The 20,075-nt window shown below is 45.3% G+C and overlaps 1 protein-coding gene across 5 annotated transcripts in view; it reads left to right on the top strand.

Annotated features, from left to right (window-relative positions):
* Positions 1–20,075, top strand: part of ACSS1 (acyl-CoA synthetase short chain family member 1) — a 40,692-nt gene that overhangs the window by 17,587 nt on the left and 3,030 nt on the right. For 4 of the 5 annotated variants that reach the window (XR_013181571.1, XR_013181572.1, XR_013181573.1 and 1 more), the window contains exons 6-14: positions 299–446; positions 733–870; positions 1,456–1,548; positions 5,846–5,958; positions 6,322–6,448; positions 9,105–9,232; positions 10,998–11,061; positions 11,625–11,743; positions 13,164–13,377. Coding sequence is in view for 1 of the 5 variants with exons in the window: in XM_054629872.2 (XP_054485847.2) it covers positions 299–446; positions 733–870; positions 1,456–1,548; positions 5,846–5,958; positions 6,322–6,448; positions 9,105–9,232; positions 10,998–11,061; positions 11,625–11,743; positions 13,164–13,337 (1,104 nt within the window). In the remaining 4 variants the exon portion in view is untranslated. Of the gene's footprint in view, positions 1–298; positions 447–732; positions 871–1,455; positions 1,549–5,845; positions 5,959–6,321; positions 6,449–9,104; positions 9,233–10,997; positions 11,062–11,624; positions 11,744–13,163; positions 17,746–20,075 lie in introns of those variants that run through there. The other variant, XM_054629872.2, reaches the window with a different exon arrangement.

The raw sequence follows: 20,075 nt of genomic DNA on the forward strand, positions 1-20,075 counted from the left end.
CATCCTTAGGTATCCAAGGCTCTGAGCTTTGGTTGGAGCTTTGTTGCTCCAGCTGAGCAGCTGCTGGTACAGCTGTGCTTCCTGTGTGTTTGCAAACGTGCCAGGAGCCTGGGAGCCCTGGTGCTGGTCCCTCTGATTCACTTCCTCACCTCAGGCTGGTCTTTGTTTGGCCATGGCCCACACGCCAGGCTCCACTTGCCCCGTGCACTCTCCTGCTCCCAGCTGGATGCCCAGTCCAGCACCTCTCCTTTGAGCACCTCCAACAGGAAATCAGCTGGCCTTACATTTATCTTTGCAGTATGTGTTTGACTACCAGCAAGGCGATGTTTTTGGCTGTGTGGCCGACATTGGCTGGATCACAGGACACAGCTATGTTGTGTACGGACCACTCTGCAATGGAGCCACCTCTGTCCTGTTTGAAAGCACTCCAGTGTACCCTGACCCAGGTGAGGAAGTGGTGGGAAAAGGTTTGGCTAGATACAGTAAACAGGTTTAGAGACCTGTCCAGGGTGACCTGCCTGCTGAGGAGAGGTAAGCTCCATTGCTTTGGATCCTGTGTATACAACACTCAGGAACATCTGTGAATCCAGGGTAGGGAAAAGAAGCTGTCATTGCTTTTGCTGTGTACTCACAGTAGTAACAGCTCCAAGCTTTGGCTGTTAACCTTTCAGCTGAGCGTTTGCAGCAGTATATCAGTGCTGGAAAGGGAAAAAGCCACTTTGTGATTTCCAGGTCGTTACTGGGAAGTGGTGCAAAGGTTGAAGATTAATCAGTTCTACGGTGCACCTACGGCGATACGCCTGCTGCTGAATTATGGAGAAGAGTGGGTGAAGAAATATGACAGATCTTCCTTGAGGGTTTTGGGTTCAGGTAAGGGACATGAAATCTTCATCTGAAAAAGACAAAAGGTTCTAGCTGGTGAAATGAAGATGCCAGAGGAGCTCAGCTGATCACATGGAATGTGGTTAGAAAAAAGATGATGAAGCAGGCTCTGTGTCTGGCTTTTCAAATATTTTCTCAGCAGAAGAAGCAACAAAATCACATTTTGGATCCATTGAACTTTTGGATGATTGCCTGTTTCCTAGATTATTCTGCAGGGTCACATTCTTGGCTAAAAAGATTTATCTAATGTTAAAGGGCATCACTTTGAATTTTACTGGCATAGGTGACCCAAGCAGCATTTTTCTGCATTATTTTCTATTCTGGAGGTTCTTATTACATGACCTGCATTGATTAGTTACTTTCAGTGATATTAATTTCTTGCCTTTTGGTCCTTCTGGAAAAAGTCAGTCCTCAGTTACATGAGTGCATCGCAGTCCTTTGTGCATCCCAGGAAAAGTGTGGTGAGCATTCTGCTTGGAGATCTTGTGTTCAGCTTGTGGTGCACCAAGAGGGAGAATGAACTGCCTGCAGTCTCCTGGGTCTCAGGTTGTTTTCTTTCTTGTTTTGCTCTAGTGGGAGAGCCCATCAACAAGGAAGCTTGGCAGTGGTTCTACCAGGTGGTGGGAGAAGGGCGCTGTACCCTCGTGGACACGTGGTGGCAGACAGGTAAGAGGCAACTTTGGGGGGCACAGGGAACCCTGACCAGTGACAGGCTGCTGGTGGGGAGAGAGGGATTAACACATATCAATTTGGTCCAACAAGTCTGTCAAAAAAACCCCTCCTGGCATTTGGATAAGCTTTTGAGAGTCACTGGGGAGTTTCTGCACATAACAGCAATGTTTTGAGTGCTGGAAAATGCCAATTGCTGCTAGAAAAAATGAGGCAGAGATTGAATTTCTGGGCAAAGCTGGCAATAGTCAGCTTGAATTGCAAAACTCATATTCAGTTGATTAACTGTCCTAACCTTGTTATGGTGTTTTCATGCAAAAGCACTGAAAGCACCGCATGGCCACAATCTATACTTAGGTGTGCTTTGTTCTCCTTTCTGGGAATAATCAGGGCAGGATGGAAAACTCAGCTGTGTAGTCAAAGAGAGCTGGTGCAGATTGGAAAGGAGTAAGTGGAGACTTGCTGGCTGCCCACCAGCAAGGTGGCTGGAGGACAGTGGCCATCACCCAGCAGGGCTGCTGAAGAGCACCTTCTCCCATGATTGAATTGATGTTCTGTAGCTGCATCAGCCCTGGAGCTCTGATGCCTCAGAAAGGATGCACTTGTGTATTGGCAACATGCTTGGCCCAGCTGTGGGCAGCAGTTGAGGGTTTTTTTGCTGTGTACAAGCTGCTGGACACAGTGAGTGCTGTCTCCAGGCCAGCTGGAGCAGAGCTGGCCTCTTCCTCCTGGCCCCCCTGGCCCTGTGGTTTACCCAGAGTGGGGTTGTACTGCCTGGTGGGGTCCTCTGCTTGAAGGAGCCCTGCAGCTCCTTCCTGGCTCCTTCCTCAGCACCCAGTCCTCTCTTTTCTGGGCACCAGCACTCAGGAGTTGCTAGAGGTGTCTTGCAATATGTCCTTCTCAAGTCATGAGATCCAGTTTGCCATGGAGACAGGAGCACAGCTGCTGGCATTCTGCCTCTGCTGAAAAATAGTCTTAAACTACCATTGAGCAGCATATTCATTCCCTTTCCAGTCAAGCTGCTCCTGATTTTGTCCTTATTCCTGCTAGCAGGCTCTCTATCTCAGTGTGATAAATTTTCTTCTGGCACACAACCAAGTTCCATTTAATCCAGACCAGACTTGCAGGCTCTTTTTTTTTTTTAATTTTCAGAATTGAAATAAAACCACCTCAGAATTCAGAGCAGCAATGTTAACTGCTATCTACTTCACCTACTGATTTCTTAAATCTTTTGAGTTCCTACATGCTGAGCAGAAGGAAAGATGACTGGCTAGGTCTTTCCTCATCATATGCTTTCTTCCTCACTGCTCTGAAAGAAAACACCATGGAGAAGCAGTTGGTTACTGCACACTGATGTAATTGAGAAGAATTCAGTTTTGCCCTAACACTTTCTGGTTTGTTTAACAGGTGCATGCAGTGTTCATGCTGTGTTATCTATTTCCTCCAAAGTACAGTGTTCTATCTTGTATTAAACTGTATCTCTTCTGGGATTTTGTCAGGTGAGGGGTTAAAAAACACTGCTAGTTATTTTAACCCCTGTTAACAGTCTGTTAGTGCACAGTACTTGGTCTTGCCTTGAACCAGGCACAGTTTTGTAGGTAAACAGCTACCGGCTCCCGGAAGCATAATTAATGATAAATATTCATGACATTGATTTTATTAGAAAGTGGAATCAATCTTTTTCTACAGTTGATGCTTTAATAAAGAGGAAGCCAGTTTAATCCTGGAAAGATTATATATGCCATTTAAACATAAAAGGAGCGTGGGAAGAGATCACAGGAGCAATGTGATGGATGCTGGCTGTGGTCCTGCAGTGTCACCTTTCCTATACAGTTTCAGAATAGCTGGTTAATTGTGCTGCTGTGTGCAGTGTCCTCCACGGGACACTGCTCTCCAAAGCAGCAACCTGTTGCCAGCTAATAAAGCCTGGCAGGCATCAGCAAATGGTGATTTAAGGATCCACTTTAAAGTCTTTGGATGAGGCAAATGAGTGAGAGAGCAATCATGAGAAGCAATTTTAATAGTGTGGTGAGTGCAGATGAAAAATTCCTGTGGATCTTGCTGTTAAGATACCTGGTTGTGATTGACAGTAAAGCTGTGTTTGAGTTTTAGGTGTAGTTCTTCAGGATGCAGAAGAATCACTAGGTATTTTCACTTTTGTCACTGATTTCACCAAAAAAAGCAGCCATGAAGAGTCTCAGGTTTCTGTGGTTGAGATGACCCCCAAGGTTTTAGAAAGTCTTTTCTTTCCCAGCCCTGTGACTGAAGAAGAAGTCAAAATTCATTGGTTTTGCTTTTCAAGGTTCTTTATTTTTTCTTACCTAATACATTCTTTCTCTGAACCACTGAGGTCTGTCTGGCAGGTCGGGTTGTGGCACACTGACCGCCCTTGGGGTGGTGTTAGGTTTTTATACTAAGAACTAAGTGCACTTTATTTACAATCATTTTTCAATACCTATCACCTATTTTAGGCACTCTGTCTCTACTCTAAGCCAATCCAGAAGTGCCACCATCCCAGCAGAAGATGGAGGGCAAGAAGAAGAAGAAGGACAGGACACACCCAGATTCCTCCATCTTGCCTCTTGAACCCCCATTCTAAAAACCCCAAAATTCTACTTTTTCACCCTGTGACAAATTAACTATCATTCTACTCAAACTCTCGTGGCTTGTAAATCTTCACACAAAGTTGGTCATTGTTTCCATGGGCTAAAATCGAAGGCACAGGTGTCTTTGACTCTGTGCCAAGGTCTCTGAGCCCCCTGGCAGGGTCTCAAATCACCCAGGGCAGCCAGAGGAATGTTCTGGGTCCCGACAGAAGAGAAGCTGGTTTTGAAAGACATCTCTGGATACCCCATGGAAGCTTTTGTTGTTGGCATTGTCTCACATTGGTTTAGGCTGGGTTGGTGCTTCTGGAACAGATTTCCCCAGAGCAGTCACTCCAATCTGTGTGTGGTGGCAGAGAGCCCCACTCTGCTGCCAGCCAGGATCTCTCCATGTGAGAGGGGAGCCCTGTTCAAAGCACCCATCCCCTGCTCAGACCCTGCTGTCCTTGCCCAAAGTCTGGGTGGGTTTGTGCCCTGCTGACAGCGTGGGCAATGTGGAAACACAGCTTTTCCCTGCCAGCTCTGCCTCTGAATAATAGGCTTCATAAGGGCAGGGTAGAGCCTAGGAGTTTTGCTTGATGTCATCTGTCAGGGGTTAAAACTGGTACTTCTAAACCAATTTATAACAGGTCTTCACCGTGCAAATGATTTTTAAGGCACCCTTGCTACCATGCAGCTCCTTCAGGAGTGAGACTTTGCTGCCTGGTGCGTGGCTGGGGATGTGGCAAACACCATGCTGAAGCACAGCTCTCAGTGCTGCCTGGAGGATGAGGAGTGGCTTAGCAAGAGCAGCCTTCAGCTCAGTCAGGGTCCCTGTTCTGATGCAGGTTTTGTCTGTGCAAACAGAGGTCAGCAGGTGTCTGGGGTTCCAGCTTCTTCCTGGAATAATTCAAGCTCCTCTTTTCAAAAGTTACAGAAACATGAAGTGAATGCATGCCCATCGATAAAATGGGAAATACTTCTATGTGTGAGCTACATGTGAAAACATTTTCTAGAGATCTAAAGCTTAAGGACATCAGAGACCCTTCTTCAGAGCTGGATGCAAATTCAGGGTCAAAATCAGCCATTCCAACCCCTGGTTTCAATTTTCACAAGCTCAGCAAAGCTGGTAGAGGAATGCACTCTCCATGTGGCAGAACTTACCTTTATTTATAGAGCTGTATTTTTAAAAGCCTTACTCTCCTTTGTTTTTGTTTCTCTCTTGTGTTTCTGAATTAGATTTAGAATAGAAAAGACCTCATTAAGGCTGGAGTCTGATTTAATGTTCATCCCAGCAGGAATGGAAAAGGATGATTAAAAGGTTCAATTTTGACTAGAAAATAAGCTCAACCTGCCTGTAAGGGGTGGGTTAATCTCATGCTCTGTAATAACAGTAATTCAGACTCCTGAAGTGTTTTTCCTGCTAACCTTAGACAGCTGTGGAAACACTAGAAGGAGATAAATCCCCTGACATGCTGATGCTTTCCCTGTAAAATCACTTCTGGGTAGGAAGTGGGGCTGCTGAGTGCTGCCCATGCCAGGCCTATGCTGCTTTCAGATGTCTGTGCTGCTTGGTCCTGCAGAAATCATTCCCAGTGGCTTTCTTGCAAGGTGGCTTCACTGTTTTTCTTCTTGACCTAAGAAGAGCTGGAATTTGCTTTCACCCAGCCGTGGATGGACTACATATATTTTGTTTTTCATTTCTCTTCCAGAAACTGGTGGCATCTGCATTGCCCCACGGCCCTCGGAGGAGGAAGCTGAGATCATTCCAGCTATGGCTATGAGACCTTTCTTTGGGATTGTGCCTGTGCTCATGGATGAGAATGTGAGTTGGAGCTGTGCTGGGTGCCCAAATGAGAAGCTGGTGTGTTTTTCTGCTTTAATCACCTTTTGGGTGGCAAAGGAACAGCATCCAGAAGCATGATTGTTTCTCCTTAAAAGTGGTGGAATAGATGATCAATTTATGTTTATACATAGAGAGAGCATATCTCAGTTGTCCATACACATTTCTAAACAGGGCATTGCAAGGGTCTACAAGAGTTGTTTGCATTTATTTTCTCCACTTGTGACCCTCCCCTGGCAGTCTGCAGTGAGCAACAGGGTGACTCTTGCTGGATCAATAACACAGAAGCTCTTTATTATTCCTCTTTTGTTCACCTGTTCATCCTTGCTGTGCTTGAACCTGCAGGGAGAGGTTATAGAGGGCAATGATGTGTCTGGTGCACTCTGCATTGCCCAGCCATGGCCTGGCATGGCCAGAACAATCCATGGAGATCACCAGCGCTTCATTGATGCCTATTTCAAAGCCTACCCAGGTAAGGAAAGTGCCAAGGGAAGGCAGTTTCACTGCACTAAGAAGCACACTGAATATTTTCAGCATGAAATTATTGAATATTGAATATTCAGTATGAATACTGAATATTTCTGTACCATGGTGACTTGGGGTGTGTGTCACAGGTTGCAAGCAGGCCCTGATGGTTTTAGGTAGTGTTGACCATTCTAGCTGTCAAAATGGATGTATTTTCTAGAAAACTTTAATGCCCAAGCTGTAAAGTCCAAGTACCTTTTCTCTGGAGCTTTGTATCTCACTTGGGAAAAAGGCATATTGGATGGGAAATACCTCATGCATCACTGAATCTTAACCTTCCTTTTTAAAATCTGGTCAAGTTTTCTGGTAAGTAACTAGAAGTGGCAGAGAAACGTTTTTGATAGGACATTGGACAAGACAACTGTCTTCACTCAGGAGAAGAAACTGAAAGGGATTTGAAAGCTACAGGGTGGCAAGAATTAGGCAGGCAATCCTGAAAATTGCACGAAATACAAAATGGGCTGGATAATAAGAATGGGAAACTGCTACAAGAAATTGAATGACCCCATAGTCTCTTATTACTCTCTACATTTGCATTTATGTCTTGTTGTTATTTAGTTGATAGTTGTTTAATTGATCTGGAAGGGCAGAAAACATGACTGAAAGTCCATGAATAGGGCAGTAATGGGTCCTGGCAAGAACCACCTTCAGATTTCACAGCAGTAGCTGCCTGCTGCTTCTCAGATGTGCCACTGGAACAATTCAGATCTAAACATGGGCTTGGTGAAGAGCCAACACAATCTGTGTTACAGGATGTTCCTCAGTGACATTACAGTTTCCAGGAAACCTTGGGCCTTTTCCAGTTTCCATCAAATGGTTTAGACCCTCCATGCTTATCATGGGCTGGTTTGGAGTTTTTAGCTGATCTGATTAGCAGTGTTTCTCCCACATTCACATGCTAGAGAGTGACTGTTATCTGGGACCTGGATCTTTGTTAGCTGGGAGGGAAAATGGCTTTTCATCCACCCTAGTGTAAGTGATTAAAAAAAATTGGCAGTGTTCCCACGTACAAAATGTAATAGAGCTGCTCCCTTTCAGCTGAACAGCTGGAGTTTTCCACTGTGTGCTGCCAGCAGCAGTTCTGAGCTTGACCAGTAGCCTGTGGCATGATGGCAAATGGCATTTGAAGTGGTATTGCCTCAGTACTGTGTGCACCAAGAGGTGTGAGCACACAGCTGCTGTGCAGATGTAGGCAGGCAAAGCCTAGAGAGATCAGAGAGCCCCTCTTGGTTCTGTAAATCCAGCTGAGCATGGCTGGGTTGTGTGGCTGGGCTTGGTTTTACTACAGGAACATCAGCCACTGGTTGCTGCTGATTGCCTGCAGTGGTTTGTCCATCTTGGCAGAGACCTGAGTGTCACATACATGTTTCTGAAAAATCTTCTTGCTAGGATTTTTTATCCTGAGAAGCTGAGAAGCCTCAGAAATGAAATGTAAACAATAATTATCTGCTGCTGTGGAATGCAACAGGTGCATCTTTGATTAGTCCATGTTGGTTGTTTTTAATTAATGGCCAATCACAGTCCAGCTGTCTCAGACTCTCTGAGAGTCACGAGCTTTTGTTATCATTCCACTTCTTTCCTTGCCAGCCTTCTGATGAAATCTTTGCTTCTATTCTTTTAGTATAGTTTTAATATGTCATTTTCTTTTAATATAATATATATCATAAAATAATAAATCAGCCTTCTGAAACATGGAGTCAAGATTCTCATCTCTTCCCTCATCCTGGGACCCCTGCAAACACCACCACACCTGAGCTTCACCATCTTGGTGCTATTCAGGTGCCTCTTAGGAGCCAGCACAGCCCAGGTGGAGCAGAGGAGGGCAGGGATGGCAGAGGGGAGTGGGAAATGGTGGGGGGCAGGTCCCACAGCTGTGAGCTTGGGAAGGTCTGTGAGCTGCCCTATGGCCATCCTACAGTGTGGTCTGTCCTGCACCAGAGCCCAGCACTGGTCTCGGGGGTCTCTGTGCTCCTGGCTGACCCGAGATGTGCTTCAGCCCAGCAGCTGAAGGAGGAGTCAGGATTCTTCTGTTCTGGTTCTCAAGGGTGTTTATTTGCTGTTATCTATAATATTCTTTCTCTGACTCGCCGAGGTGTCTGGCAGGTTGGGTTGAGGCACACTGACCGCCTCAGAGGTGGTGTTATCTTTCATACTACAAACTATGTGTACATTATTTACAATAATTTCCCAATACCTATCACCTATGTTAGACAGTGAGTTCCTACTCTAAACCAATCCAAAAATGCCAACATCACCCAGAAGATGGAGGCTAGGAAGAAGGAGAAAAAAGGACAAGGCACACCCAAATTCCTCCATCTTGGGACCCCAAGCCCCCATTCTAAAATCCCCAAAATTCTACTTTTCACCCTGTGACAAACTAACTATCATTCTACTTAAACTTTCGTGGCTTGTAATTCCTCCTACAAGGTTGGTCATTTTTTCCATGGGTCAAAATCAAAGGCACAGGGGTCTGGGGCTCTGTGCCAAGGTCTCTGAGCCCCCTGGGCAGGGGCTCGAGCCCTCCAGGGCAGCCAGAGGGATGTCCTGGATTCCAGCACACTGGCACACTTGCTGCTGCTGACCTGCCCTGTGTCTTTCTGCAGGTTACTACTTCACAGGGGATGGTGCTTACAGGAGCCACGAGGGCTATTACCAGATCACAGGGCGCATGGATGATGTCATTAACATCAGTGGACACAGGCTGGGGACGGCAGAAATTGAAGATGCAATGGTAAGAAGTTCCAAGCAGGTGGGGGTCCCTTGGCAGGGCATATTCTGTGGGGTAGGGTGACCCTTTCAAAGCAGCTTTCAAACCCCTGCCCCTGCGTAGGCACAGCTTGATGCACAATGAAACAGCAAGAGGAAACAGCTCCCTTATTGAGGAGACAGCAAATGAGCAAGTGAGGGGAGCCACACTGTGGGCAGTGCCTGCAACTGAGCTGTCAGAGCTGTGTTTCCTCTCAGTGATGCAGTTAGATTTTGGATGCTGGTGGATACTTCATAAATATCTCTCCTATCTCTTCCTTCCCCTCTGCTAATACCTTGTGGTGGTGTTCACAGGGGTCCCAGGACAAGGGAAGAGATGAGAATCTTGACTCTGTGTTTCAGAAGACTGATTAATTATTTTATGATATATATTATATTAAAAGAAAATTATATACTAAAACTATACTAAAAGAATAGAAGAAAAGATTTCATCAGAAGGCTAGCAAAGGAAAGGAAGGAATGATAATAAAATCTTGTGACTGACCAGAGAGTCTGAGACAGCTGGACTGTGATTGGCCATTCATTAAAAACAACCACATGAGACCAATCACAGATGCACCTGTTGCATTCCACAGCAGCAGATAAATATTGTTTACATTTCGTTTCTGAGGCCTCTCAGCTCCTCAGGAGAAAAGATCCCAATGAAAGGATTTTTCATAAAATATGTCTGTGACAATACCTGACCTCTCCTCCCTAAACCTGTGGTTCCTGCTTATCTGAACTGGCTGAGTATGCCTGAGAATTAGGCAATGTTAAACACAAAGCAACATTGATTTATGTCAGCTGCAAAACTAGCCTGCCATTTTGAGAGAAAATAATATTATCTCTGGGAATTGAAAACAAAAAGTCCTCAGAGGGTTTCTATTTAAAGCTTGACCTGTATATTTATTTCTATATTATGTGCCTTGCTTGTAAATGACACTTAAATGTAACATCTGATGAACTGAGCTGTTTTCACATGCAACACAGGATCCTACTTTATCCCCTGTGAGTAATTCTTTTGTCTGTGCAAGTTTCTGACCATAGCTATAGGATCCAGTTCCTCTCACAATCTATGTATGTGTATGCATCTGTAAAAGAAAATGTATTTGTGTGTAGATTGCTCTCTGATGTTTACTTTCATATTTTAATCTAATTTAAGATAACATAATCCATTCTTGGGTGTGGGATGCAGATACATGGTTTCTTCTGGTCTGTGCACTTCTTACTGCAGAAGAATGTTAAATTAAACTCTGCAGTACAACAGAAATAATCACTGATGTGTAGCATAGTAACAAAAATGCATTTTGGGTTAGGGAATGAAGAAATCTGATTCTTTCCACTTTCTGGTGTGCTTTGGGCACTTATAAACACAAGTCCAGTGTGGGCTGTGATGTTGGCAGCTTCACTTTTTACCTCTGTTGGCCACAGCTCTCTGTAGCACTGAGAACTGCAAGACTGGTTTTGCTTGTGGTTTGGCAGTGGCCAGTTGCCATCTGGGACCACAGTCATGCACAAAGAAAGAGAAAGAGGGTTTCCAGCTGTTGCAAATTCAGCTTGGTGTGCAGTGAGCTTAGCAGTGGGTAGTTATTTTTTTGTTTATAAAAGCAGGGCCAGTACAGAGTTACTCCCTGAGATGTGGCTGTGTCCATGGCCACCAGCTGAACCTGCAGCAGGACATTGGCATCCAACTTTCCTGCAGGGCTTTCAGCAGTTCTGATTTGTGTATTTTTGCTTGACTTTTTGTGAAGGCTGATCACCCTGAGGTCCCTGAGACAGCTGTGGTTGGGTACCCACATAAGATCAAAGGAGAAGGTATGTGAAAAGTAGTGTCCTGTCATGACATCTGCACACACTTCCCTTAAACTCTAACCCTGCATGTTAGGAGTTGCTGAGGGAATGGGAGGGCAGTTATCCTTAGGCTGACTGGCACTGCTGCCCCAAGAGACAAAGACAGCCAGGAAAATAGCTACATGTTCCTAACCTGACTGTTACTCCCTAAACTGTTTTCATCCATAGTGTTTGTGTATATGGTAGAACTTGCTTTAATAGGATTGTGCTTAGAAATGTCCTCTGAACAAAATGGGAATGGCTGATTTACATTGGCCTACCTTTGATCCCAATAACACTTTGGTCATTTATGCTGACTTGTCATTGTCACTGACATCAGTCACAGATGCCAAGAAAAGGCTGGGCCATCATTTGAGGGCTGTAGTTTGACTTGCTTTTGTAAAAAAAAAATCAATAGTTTTCTTGTCGGTCCCTAGATTGTGCATAGGAATGATTTGAAACCTTCTTTGGCATTCAAATGAGCATCCTTGGTCTTTCCAGACAGCATCTAATATGATGTTTGTGCCTTCTGCTCACTTGTCTTCCAGGTGCCTTTGCTTTCATAGTGCTAAAGGAACAGACAGCTTGTGTAGACCATATCAAAGAAGAGCTCAAAACCATAGTGGCTTCCAAGATAGCAAAGTATGCAGTGCCTGACCACATCCTGGTAAGTGGGAGACTGAAACTGGTACCAGCAGCAGGAAATGGACACATCACACAACCCTCACTGTCCTGCCTGCAGTGCTGCTGCTGTCCTGCTCTGGCAGGAAAACAGAACTGGCAGGAGGGATCCAGGGAGGGGGAGGGCAGCTGCAGTGGTCTGTCTGCATGTGAGAGAGGCACTGAGAGGCAGTGACACTGCCCAGCTGGCTTGCAGTCAATTAGCATCAACACCAGACCTCAGAGCACTAACTGTGTCTGTTGCACAGCAGGCCTGGCCCTGGAAGCACTGATGAGCTCCAAGCTCTGTCTCAAGCCTCCTCACCTTTCAGCAGCTCCTTTTATTTGTTAGGGGGAGAATTCACAAAGCTGCCCCTTAGCTGTCCCCCAAGCTCTGCCTGCATCCATTTCTCTCTTCTTGGAGGCAGTGACCAGACACTTCTTTGAGGGGCTCTGCTTTAGCCACATGCATGTAAGGTGGACACCAAGGCACAGGCAACAGAATACAACAGGAGCAGCCAAGAGTGGCTCCTTCAACTTGGAACACCCCAGGATATCCTCAGTGGGTTGGAGAAGCTTCCAGAACTTGCAGGTGTGCAAGGGAATGCCTCCATTTCCCTGTGTTTTGGGGTAGTCCTGCAGAGAAGTCCTCTAACTCTTTCCTTGCATGTCAGTTAATGCTATAGAATTTTGTAGCCTACTGGCCTGATTGTGCAGCAAAATGTGAGACCTGTTGGTGTCTCTGCTCAGTGTCTGAGAACTCTTCATCAGGCTCACATTTATGCTAAAGCCTTTGAATTTGCTGCTAAGTCCTTCCCAGGAGGCATAGCCAAGGCATTTAAGATTGTTCTGGTTATGAAGGAAGATGTGTAGGCTGACAGATACCAGGCAGAGAGAACATCAGCAGACAGGAGATATCCCTTGAGCTGGAGACCCTGCAGCTGATGTGCAGAATTGTGTTGCTTTATATTCCTACTCTGTAAAGCTGAATTATATATATTATATATTTATTATAGATATATTATATAATTTTATATATATATACACACATATATATTTCTGTCTGTTCTGGTAATGTGTTGAGATTTGTGTCACCATTTGTGCTTAAATTTTCATGTGTAATTAGATTTTAATAGTCAACAGCATGTTCAGGACCTGATTCCTACAGGAGCTGTGCATCCTGCAGCACTCAGTCTGTACATGGAAATGGGGAACAAAATCCACTTAAAATAAGAATAAAATGTATGGCTAGTGACACTCCTTTCCTTGGATGTAATCTTGTGTGCTCCAGGATGTATTTCCCAGGAGCCTCAAAGGAGCTGTGGCCATGAAATAGTGTGCCAGGTTACAATGGTCCAGCCAGATTTCCTTGTGGTTTCCAGCAGGACTCCAGTTCCATTAAAGGTGCATCCTTCCCTCCTTTGCAGGTGGTGAAGCGCCTCCCTAAAACCCGATCAGGGAAGATCATGAGAAGGCTGCTGAGGAAAGTAGTCACTGAGCAATCAAGCAACATGGGAGATGTCACCACACTTGATGATCCAAGTGTTGTCAAGGAGATACTGGATGCTTACCAGAAATACAAGGAGAAGAATTCCTTGTAACAGGCGGCTCTGGAATTTCTCTCCTTCGGAAACGTGGAAGGTCTCAAATAACCAGGCAAACAGCATAGTTCTCTCTTGGTGGTTTTTTTAAAAAGCTGTTTCCTTCTAGGGGAACAAGATTTTCCACTCCACAACATTTTTTGGGATGGCACAGGGCTAGGAGCAGTCTGCAGTTTTCCACTGTCAGTGAACTCCTTTTCCTTGTGCTCAGGGCTGCTGTAGAGCAGCTGCTGGTGGTTTCCATGAGCTGTGCTGAAATTTAACATGAGCTAAAGCAAGATACAGATGCTCTTTTTAATGTTACTGTACAGGGAAATGTTTTTTTACACCATGCTTCTTGCTGTTTTAAAAGAAGCCCTGGAAAACACTTTTTCAATGTTTTCCCTTCAGCTTGGATATCTGAGTCTAAGCAGCTGTATTTCACTGCAACTGTGGTGCCTTTTCAGCAATTCTGGGTATTCTAGAAGGTGTTTCATGTGCATTATTTACTAGGGACATGAGAAGGACATGGCCACTCTGATAATTCTTCCTTGACTTTACCCATTATTCTAATATCTCCTTTCCTCATATGGATTTGTTGCTGCCACCACATGTCCTGGGACTTCCCAGAGATGGTGAGCCTGTGACCCTTCATGTCCCACCTTGGTAACCCAGCACCAGCACTTGCAGCTGCAAAAAGGAGCCACAAAGCCCCCCAATGACTGGACTTCCTACATCTCCTCAGTGCACTGCTGCCATGCTGATTTACCAAAGAGTTAAGTGCCATGTGGGTACCCACAAACTGCACAGTCCTCAAAAAAAGTGCCTCTTGCCTTTTGGAAAGTGAAGCAGCATTCCAGACCAGCAACCTCAGAATAGCAGGGAAAAACAGCCTTTGTCATTCCTATGCTTCCAAGATTGCGATTAATGTAGTCAGTGTTTTATTTCTGGATTCATTTTATCATGACCACATTCCAGTTGAAGTGCTCCTTACATTTGGGCTGTACAGAAGAATTTGCTAGTAGGGCTACTTATTCCTGAATTTAATTGGAGCAACACTGCTTTTTCCAGGGTAATTGTGTACCAGAAGGACAATTTGTGCACCTAACTGGAGGCAGGGAAGGCAGGAGGGAAATGGGTAGGTGATCTCTAGGACTGGGAAAGGTGTGGGGAGTTTTTTGGCCAGCAGAGATTCTGGTACCACAAGGGGAAGCAGGCTGCTTGAAGTATGATATGTTCTTAAAGACAGGTGTGGTGTCTTAGATCCTCTGAGGACACCAGCTGCATTTGCTTTTTTTAAAAAAAATATTTTAAATGTCTCTAGGGACTGAATAGTACAGTAAGGAATACCATGCTTTGTTAAATATCCCATCCTTCTGACTGATTGCATTTTACATAAGGTAAGTAGACACCCTGTGGACTTTCTGGGAAGTTGAAGATCAAAAGGTTTGAAGGTTTGACAGGATGTTAATATTTTAGGAGATAGACAGTACTTTATTGCCATTGCAATGAAAAAAAAAAACAAAACAACCTGCTTCCTTAAGTAATTTTCAAGTGGGAAGCAGAGAAGAGTTAATGTTTTTGACAGAAAAAATGCTCTCACTTGTTTAAACAAGTTGTCTCCATGCAGTCTGAAATAACAGTGTGGAGGAAGAAAAATTACTTTTGAACAAGATTACACTTTTCCTTTAATCAAGAAAGCATTTCTTATATTATGGACATAAAACTTCCCTGTCTTGTTGACCTGAAATTTCCTTGTGTGTTGTCCCAGTGGTCACAGACCCCTGGTTTAATTCATCTGAACTTTCACAAACACTGTCTGTGTGAGGAGCCATGTGCTCTGGTGCATTGGGACATTTGTCATCCAATTCCTCTGCTCAGGGAAAATAAGAGATGGGAGCACTCCCTCACCTGCATCCCTTTTGTCTCAGCTTGCATGGGCTTAGGGACCATGGCTGCAAGGGAGGGTCCAGGCTGGCCAGGAAGCTGCAGAAGCACAATGAATTCACAGCTGCACAGCTGTGCTGCAGATGGAAAGCTGTGGATGCCCCATCCCTGAAAATGTTGAAGGCCAGCTGGGATGGGGCTGTGAGCAGCCTGATCTAGAGGAATTTGTCCCTGCCCATGGCAGGGGGGTTTAAGTAGGTGGTCCTTGAGGTCCTTTCCATACAAACCTCATTTCCACAGCTGAGCTGTGGTGCTTGGGATGCCCATCTGCTCAGAAGCCTGCTTGGGGTACTCCAAGAGAGCAGGTGGTGCTGCTGTGCTGCCCACATGGTGTCCTGCAGTGGACACAGCTTGTGCTGGGCAGCCTCAGTCTCTGGGTAAAACTGCAGCTTGTGCCAGTGTCCCAGCACTGGCTCTTGGAGCTGAGAGCCTGTGCCCAGCCCATGCTGTGGCACCCTGAGTCTGGTAAAAACACAGCTGGGCAGGGCTTGGAAAGAGCACCTCTCATGGAAAGCAGGATACTGTGATTTACTGAGTAGGCTACTCATAGAAAGCTTTAAATTGAAATTGAAATTTTACATTTTCCTTCCGGAGTTTAAAGTTTCCATCCAGAGAAGTCCCCATTTCTTCTTTCTACCCACCATGTCTGCTAGCTGCAGCAGTTGCCTCTTCACTGCAAGCTTGAGCTGAGCTTTGCATTTTCATCAACAGCAGCACTGGTGTGTGGTGACAGTGCTTTCTACTTCACATGCAGCAGGCTTGTGGCTCAGGGAGGGATTCAGCCCACAGAACTGGCTCTGGTTTCCTCAGTGCCTGAAATGCCAGGAAGGAGGAAGTTTCTGAAGTACCCCAGGCCTGCAAGGCTCTTAAGACAAGCTGATCTTCACCAGTCAGTGGTCAGATATCAGTGGGATCGTGGGACAAACTTGGGGGCAATTGCTTCATTTAGAAAAGCAGAGTTGTTGGATTTTTCTAAACCTTTGTGTGTTCATGAGTGATGTACAGTTTGTTTGTCAGACTGCCTTTGTATCTTCATTAAAAGAGATCCAAAGTCAATTTTACCTGTTGCCATTTATTGCAAAGGGCCAGTATGCTTTTGTCTCCCCACTCAGTTTGCCAAGACCTGGTCATGGTGCTTTTCCCCCCAGGTGGAGACACAGACCATGATTTTTCCAATTCTATAAGGGGAAAGCTCCATCTGTCCAGAAGTAAGTTTTGTACAGTCTAATGTTAAGCCTTTAATTGGATTTTGTTTACTTATAATCATGCTTTAAACATTTCTTGTCCTTTACCAAAACCAGTGTCTTCATTGATCTCTGTATTCATATTTTCAGTAAAGGAAATAGGTGTGATGGTTTGGCTTTCCATTGTAGGTGTCAGACCTGTCCTGTCAAGGGTCTGGGACTTTCTCAGTTCTCTGAACTTTCAAAGGAAGGCAAAGGAGTTTGAGATCAGAATGAATTGTGATCCAAATTGCTGGTTTGCTTTGCTCCTTTTCTCTAAGCAGTAGCTCAGAGGAAATGAGTTAATGCCAGAAAAGTGCCACTGCAAAAAAGAGCAAAGTAGAAGAATGTTTGGATGTCAATAAGCTGCATGTCTCCTATGAATCCTGAGATCCCACTGCTTTACACGTTTTCCTGTGTGATGCAAACAGAGAATAAGGAGTGGGAATATTTAATTACCATTAATTGATATGGATAGTTCTGTTCCTTGCTTTGTGCACACCTTGCACAAGCAGAAAGGAGTGAAAGCAGGGTGTGTGTGGGCAACATGAGAGACAGCATTGTGTACAAAGTGTATAGCTGTTCCAGAGACAAGCAGGTGAGAAGGAATTTCTTTCCAGGTGCCTTGGATCATTTGCCAGTGACACAAAACACATCCTCTGCAGGGTGTCTTGTCCCTTAAGAAGTGAGAAAGGCTGAGTTTCACCCTCTGCCTGCCCCGTGGATAAAACAATAGGTGTAATGAGGGGATGAACTCCGTTAGCCTTCTCTCTCCAGCAGCTGCTTTTGGAAAGGTTCCAGTGCCACTTGTAGCCCTCTGGCAAGTCACAGAAAGGTCAGAAAAGCAGGTGTCCATCTCCTCACTTTGTCTCTCAATGCCACAGCTGCTCTGATCTATTTACTGATAATTTACTGGTAAAAGTGGAGACTGTTTTCTGGTCTAACACAATTATGTTTAAGGGCTGCCTCTGTGACCAATTAAAGCCACAGAAATTGATTTCAGCAACAGGTTTCTGTTTTTCAATTACTCAGGAACAGATGATCCTTTTCCACCTTGAAAACAGACAGTTCTGGACAGGGAATTGCCCTCTGCATGACTCTAGAGATGAAGCGTGTTTTTTATGGCCTGTTTTGTCTGGGATAGAAGGATCTGGGGACATAACCACCTTTTGCAGTAGAAATGATCATGGCTGTGCAAAAATTACCAGCCTACAAACAGTGGCAATAAAATCTGCTGTGGCAGATCATTCTTACTCTTGCTTCTGTTTCTCTGTAGCTTCTGTGTATCTGCCTTGACTCCTCGTGTCTGAGCTGACAGCTTACTTTGGCTTTTGGGTATGATGAGGCTGGGAGAGTAGAACCCAGTGCTTTTTAGTGTTCATCCTGTGCCTGGCATGCAGAAGATTCAAATTTCTTTTTATACTGATTGAATTTTGGGGATGTGATTTTACTTTTCTCTGCAGAAGGCCAAGGTCTTGTGCATTCCCAGGAATGACAGCCTCACAGTTAGATGGGGTCATGGAATAGAGGTCCCAAGATTCTGGGGTGAGCTGGTTGTTCAGGAAAGTGGATGTCCTAATGGATCAGTGCTGCAAACCTCATTTTGCTGGGTCTTTTGCCTGAACTCAGCCAGAGCACAGAGGGAAGGCCCCCCTGCCATGCCTCCCTTTCTTGGCTAGAGACCCTTGTGGTGTTTGTAAGGTCCCTAAAATGAGGGAAGAGATGAATCTGACTCCATGTTCTCAGAAGGCTGATCTATTATTATATTATATTACATTACAATACATTACATTACATCATGCTATACTAAAACCATACTAAAGAATAGAGAAAGGATACAGACAGAAGGCTTAACAAGAATGATAATGAAAAACTCATGACTGACTCCTCAGAGTCCAACACAGCTGGACTGTGGTCATTAATAAAAAACAATTCACATAAAACCAATCAAACATGCATCTGTTGATAAACACTCTCCAGCCACATTCCAAAGCAGGAACAGAGGGAGAAGCAAATGAGATAATTTTTCTCTGAGGCTTCTCATCTTCCCAGGAGAAGAAATCCTGGCAAAAGGATTTTTCAGAAAATATGACAGTGACAGACCCTCTCTGTGGAAAGCCCACACATTTTGTTACTATGCAAGATGCCAAACAGCCTTTCACATTCCTTGGCCAACTGAATTGTGGGGTCATCTACTGGGGAGTGCAAACCTGCTTTTACTTCAACTGCCCGGTGCCATTGTTTGTGTCCCACCACTTTGTTTGATGTGAAGAGAATGAAACAAAATCCCACACAACAAGCTGCAACCCAGAACTGAGTGGGAATTACAGAATTAAAGGCCTTGACAAGTGGCTTTGGAAAGGGTCCACATCCTAGACAGTGTGAAAGCCTCAGGCCTGGCCTGGCTGGGCTTAGGGCAGGCTGCCCCTGGGAAGGGAATGGAAGGGGATGGAGCTGGGCTGGGGTTTTGCAGCCATGGGAACGAGAGAAGCATGGGGAGTGTGTCACAAAGGGGCAGCCCCAGGCTGGGCTGGTGCAGGCTGTGGCTGACACGGCCCCAGGGCAGCAGCCGCCTCTGGCTCTGCCTCTCTGTGCCGAGCGCTGGCGATTGGAGTCACCCTTAGGCCTTGTCTAAGGCTGGGCCCAAGCTCCCGGCGCTGCCTGCACTGAGCGTGTTCCAGATTCAAACCCTGAATCGCGCTGGCGATTGGAGTCACCCTTAGGCCTTGTCTAAGGCTGGGCCCAAGCTCCCGGCGCTGCCTGCACTGAGCGTGTTCCAGATTCAAACCCTGACACTTCTGCCAGGCAGCAGCACGGCTTCAAACATGGATTTCACCAGAAAAGGAAAGACCACGGAAGGAAAAGGTGAACACAGAAAGGAGCAGAAATGCTGGAGCCAAATGGAAAAAAATCCCCCCAGACTGCAGGGAAAACTGGTCCATGGTGGTCAGCGCTGGCTCTGAGTCAGAGTAGGTGCCTGACAGCTACAGATGATCCTGCAAGGACACCCATGGCATCACAACACTGTCTCATTAGTTTTTGCTGCTTTCTCCTTTTTGACAGTGGCCAAATGACTCCTTCTGTCAGCCAGGATAGGGACAGTGGCCACAGCTGACCCCAAACTGGACATGGTCATGAGATGCAAACCCTGTTGCTTTCTTTGCCTTCAATGTTGAGTCTCACTACAGATAAATTTCCCATTCTTCCTCTGCTTGCTGATCGGGTCCAACCCTGAGGATGGTATTATGGTGCTATAGAAACACCAACAAGGCCTTCCTGGTGGCTGAGAGGTCTTTGTGGTTTTCAGAGCTAGCAGTCACAGCTGTGTGGGTATTTCCTGCAGATTCACACAAGCCAGCCTCAAGAAGGAATCTTTTTTCCTCTCTCACCATTGGAGCCTTCCATCTTTCCCTTCAGACTTGCTAACTCAATACAGCTCAGAGGAATTAAACAGTCCAGTTTCAGGAAAAATAAAACCAAAGAAATTGTCTCAAAAATTAAAAAAACCCTTGAGTGTCTCACCCATTAGATGTGTTGATGAAAAGGTGGGAGTTCCCCTAACACACTTCTTGCCTTGTGAGCATGGCTC

The sequence above is a fragment of the Agelaius phoeniceus genome, chromosome 3 (assembly GCF_051311805.1).
Source record: "Agelaius phoeniceus isolate bAgePho1 chromosome 3, bAgePho1.hap1, whole genome shotgun sequence".
Classification (NCBI taxonomy): domain Eukaryota; kingdom Metazoa; phylum Chordata; class Aves; order Passeriformes; family Icteridae; genus Agelaius; species Agelaius phoeniceus.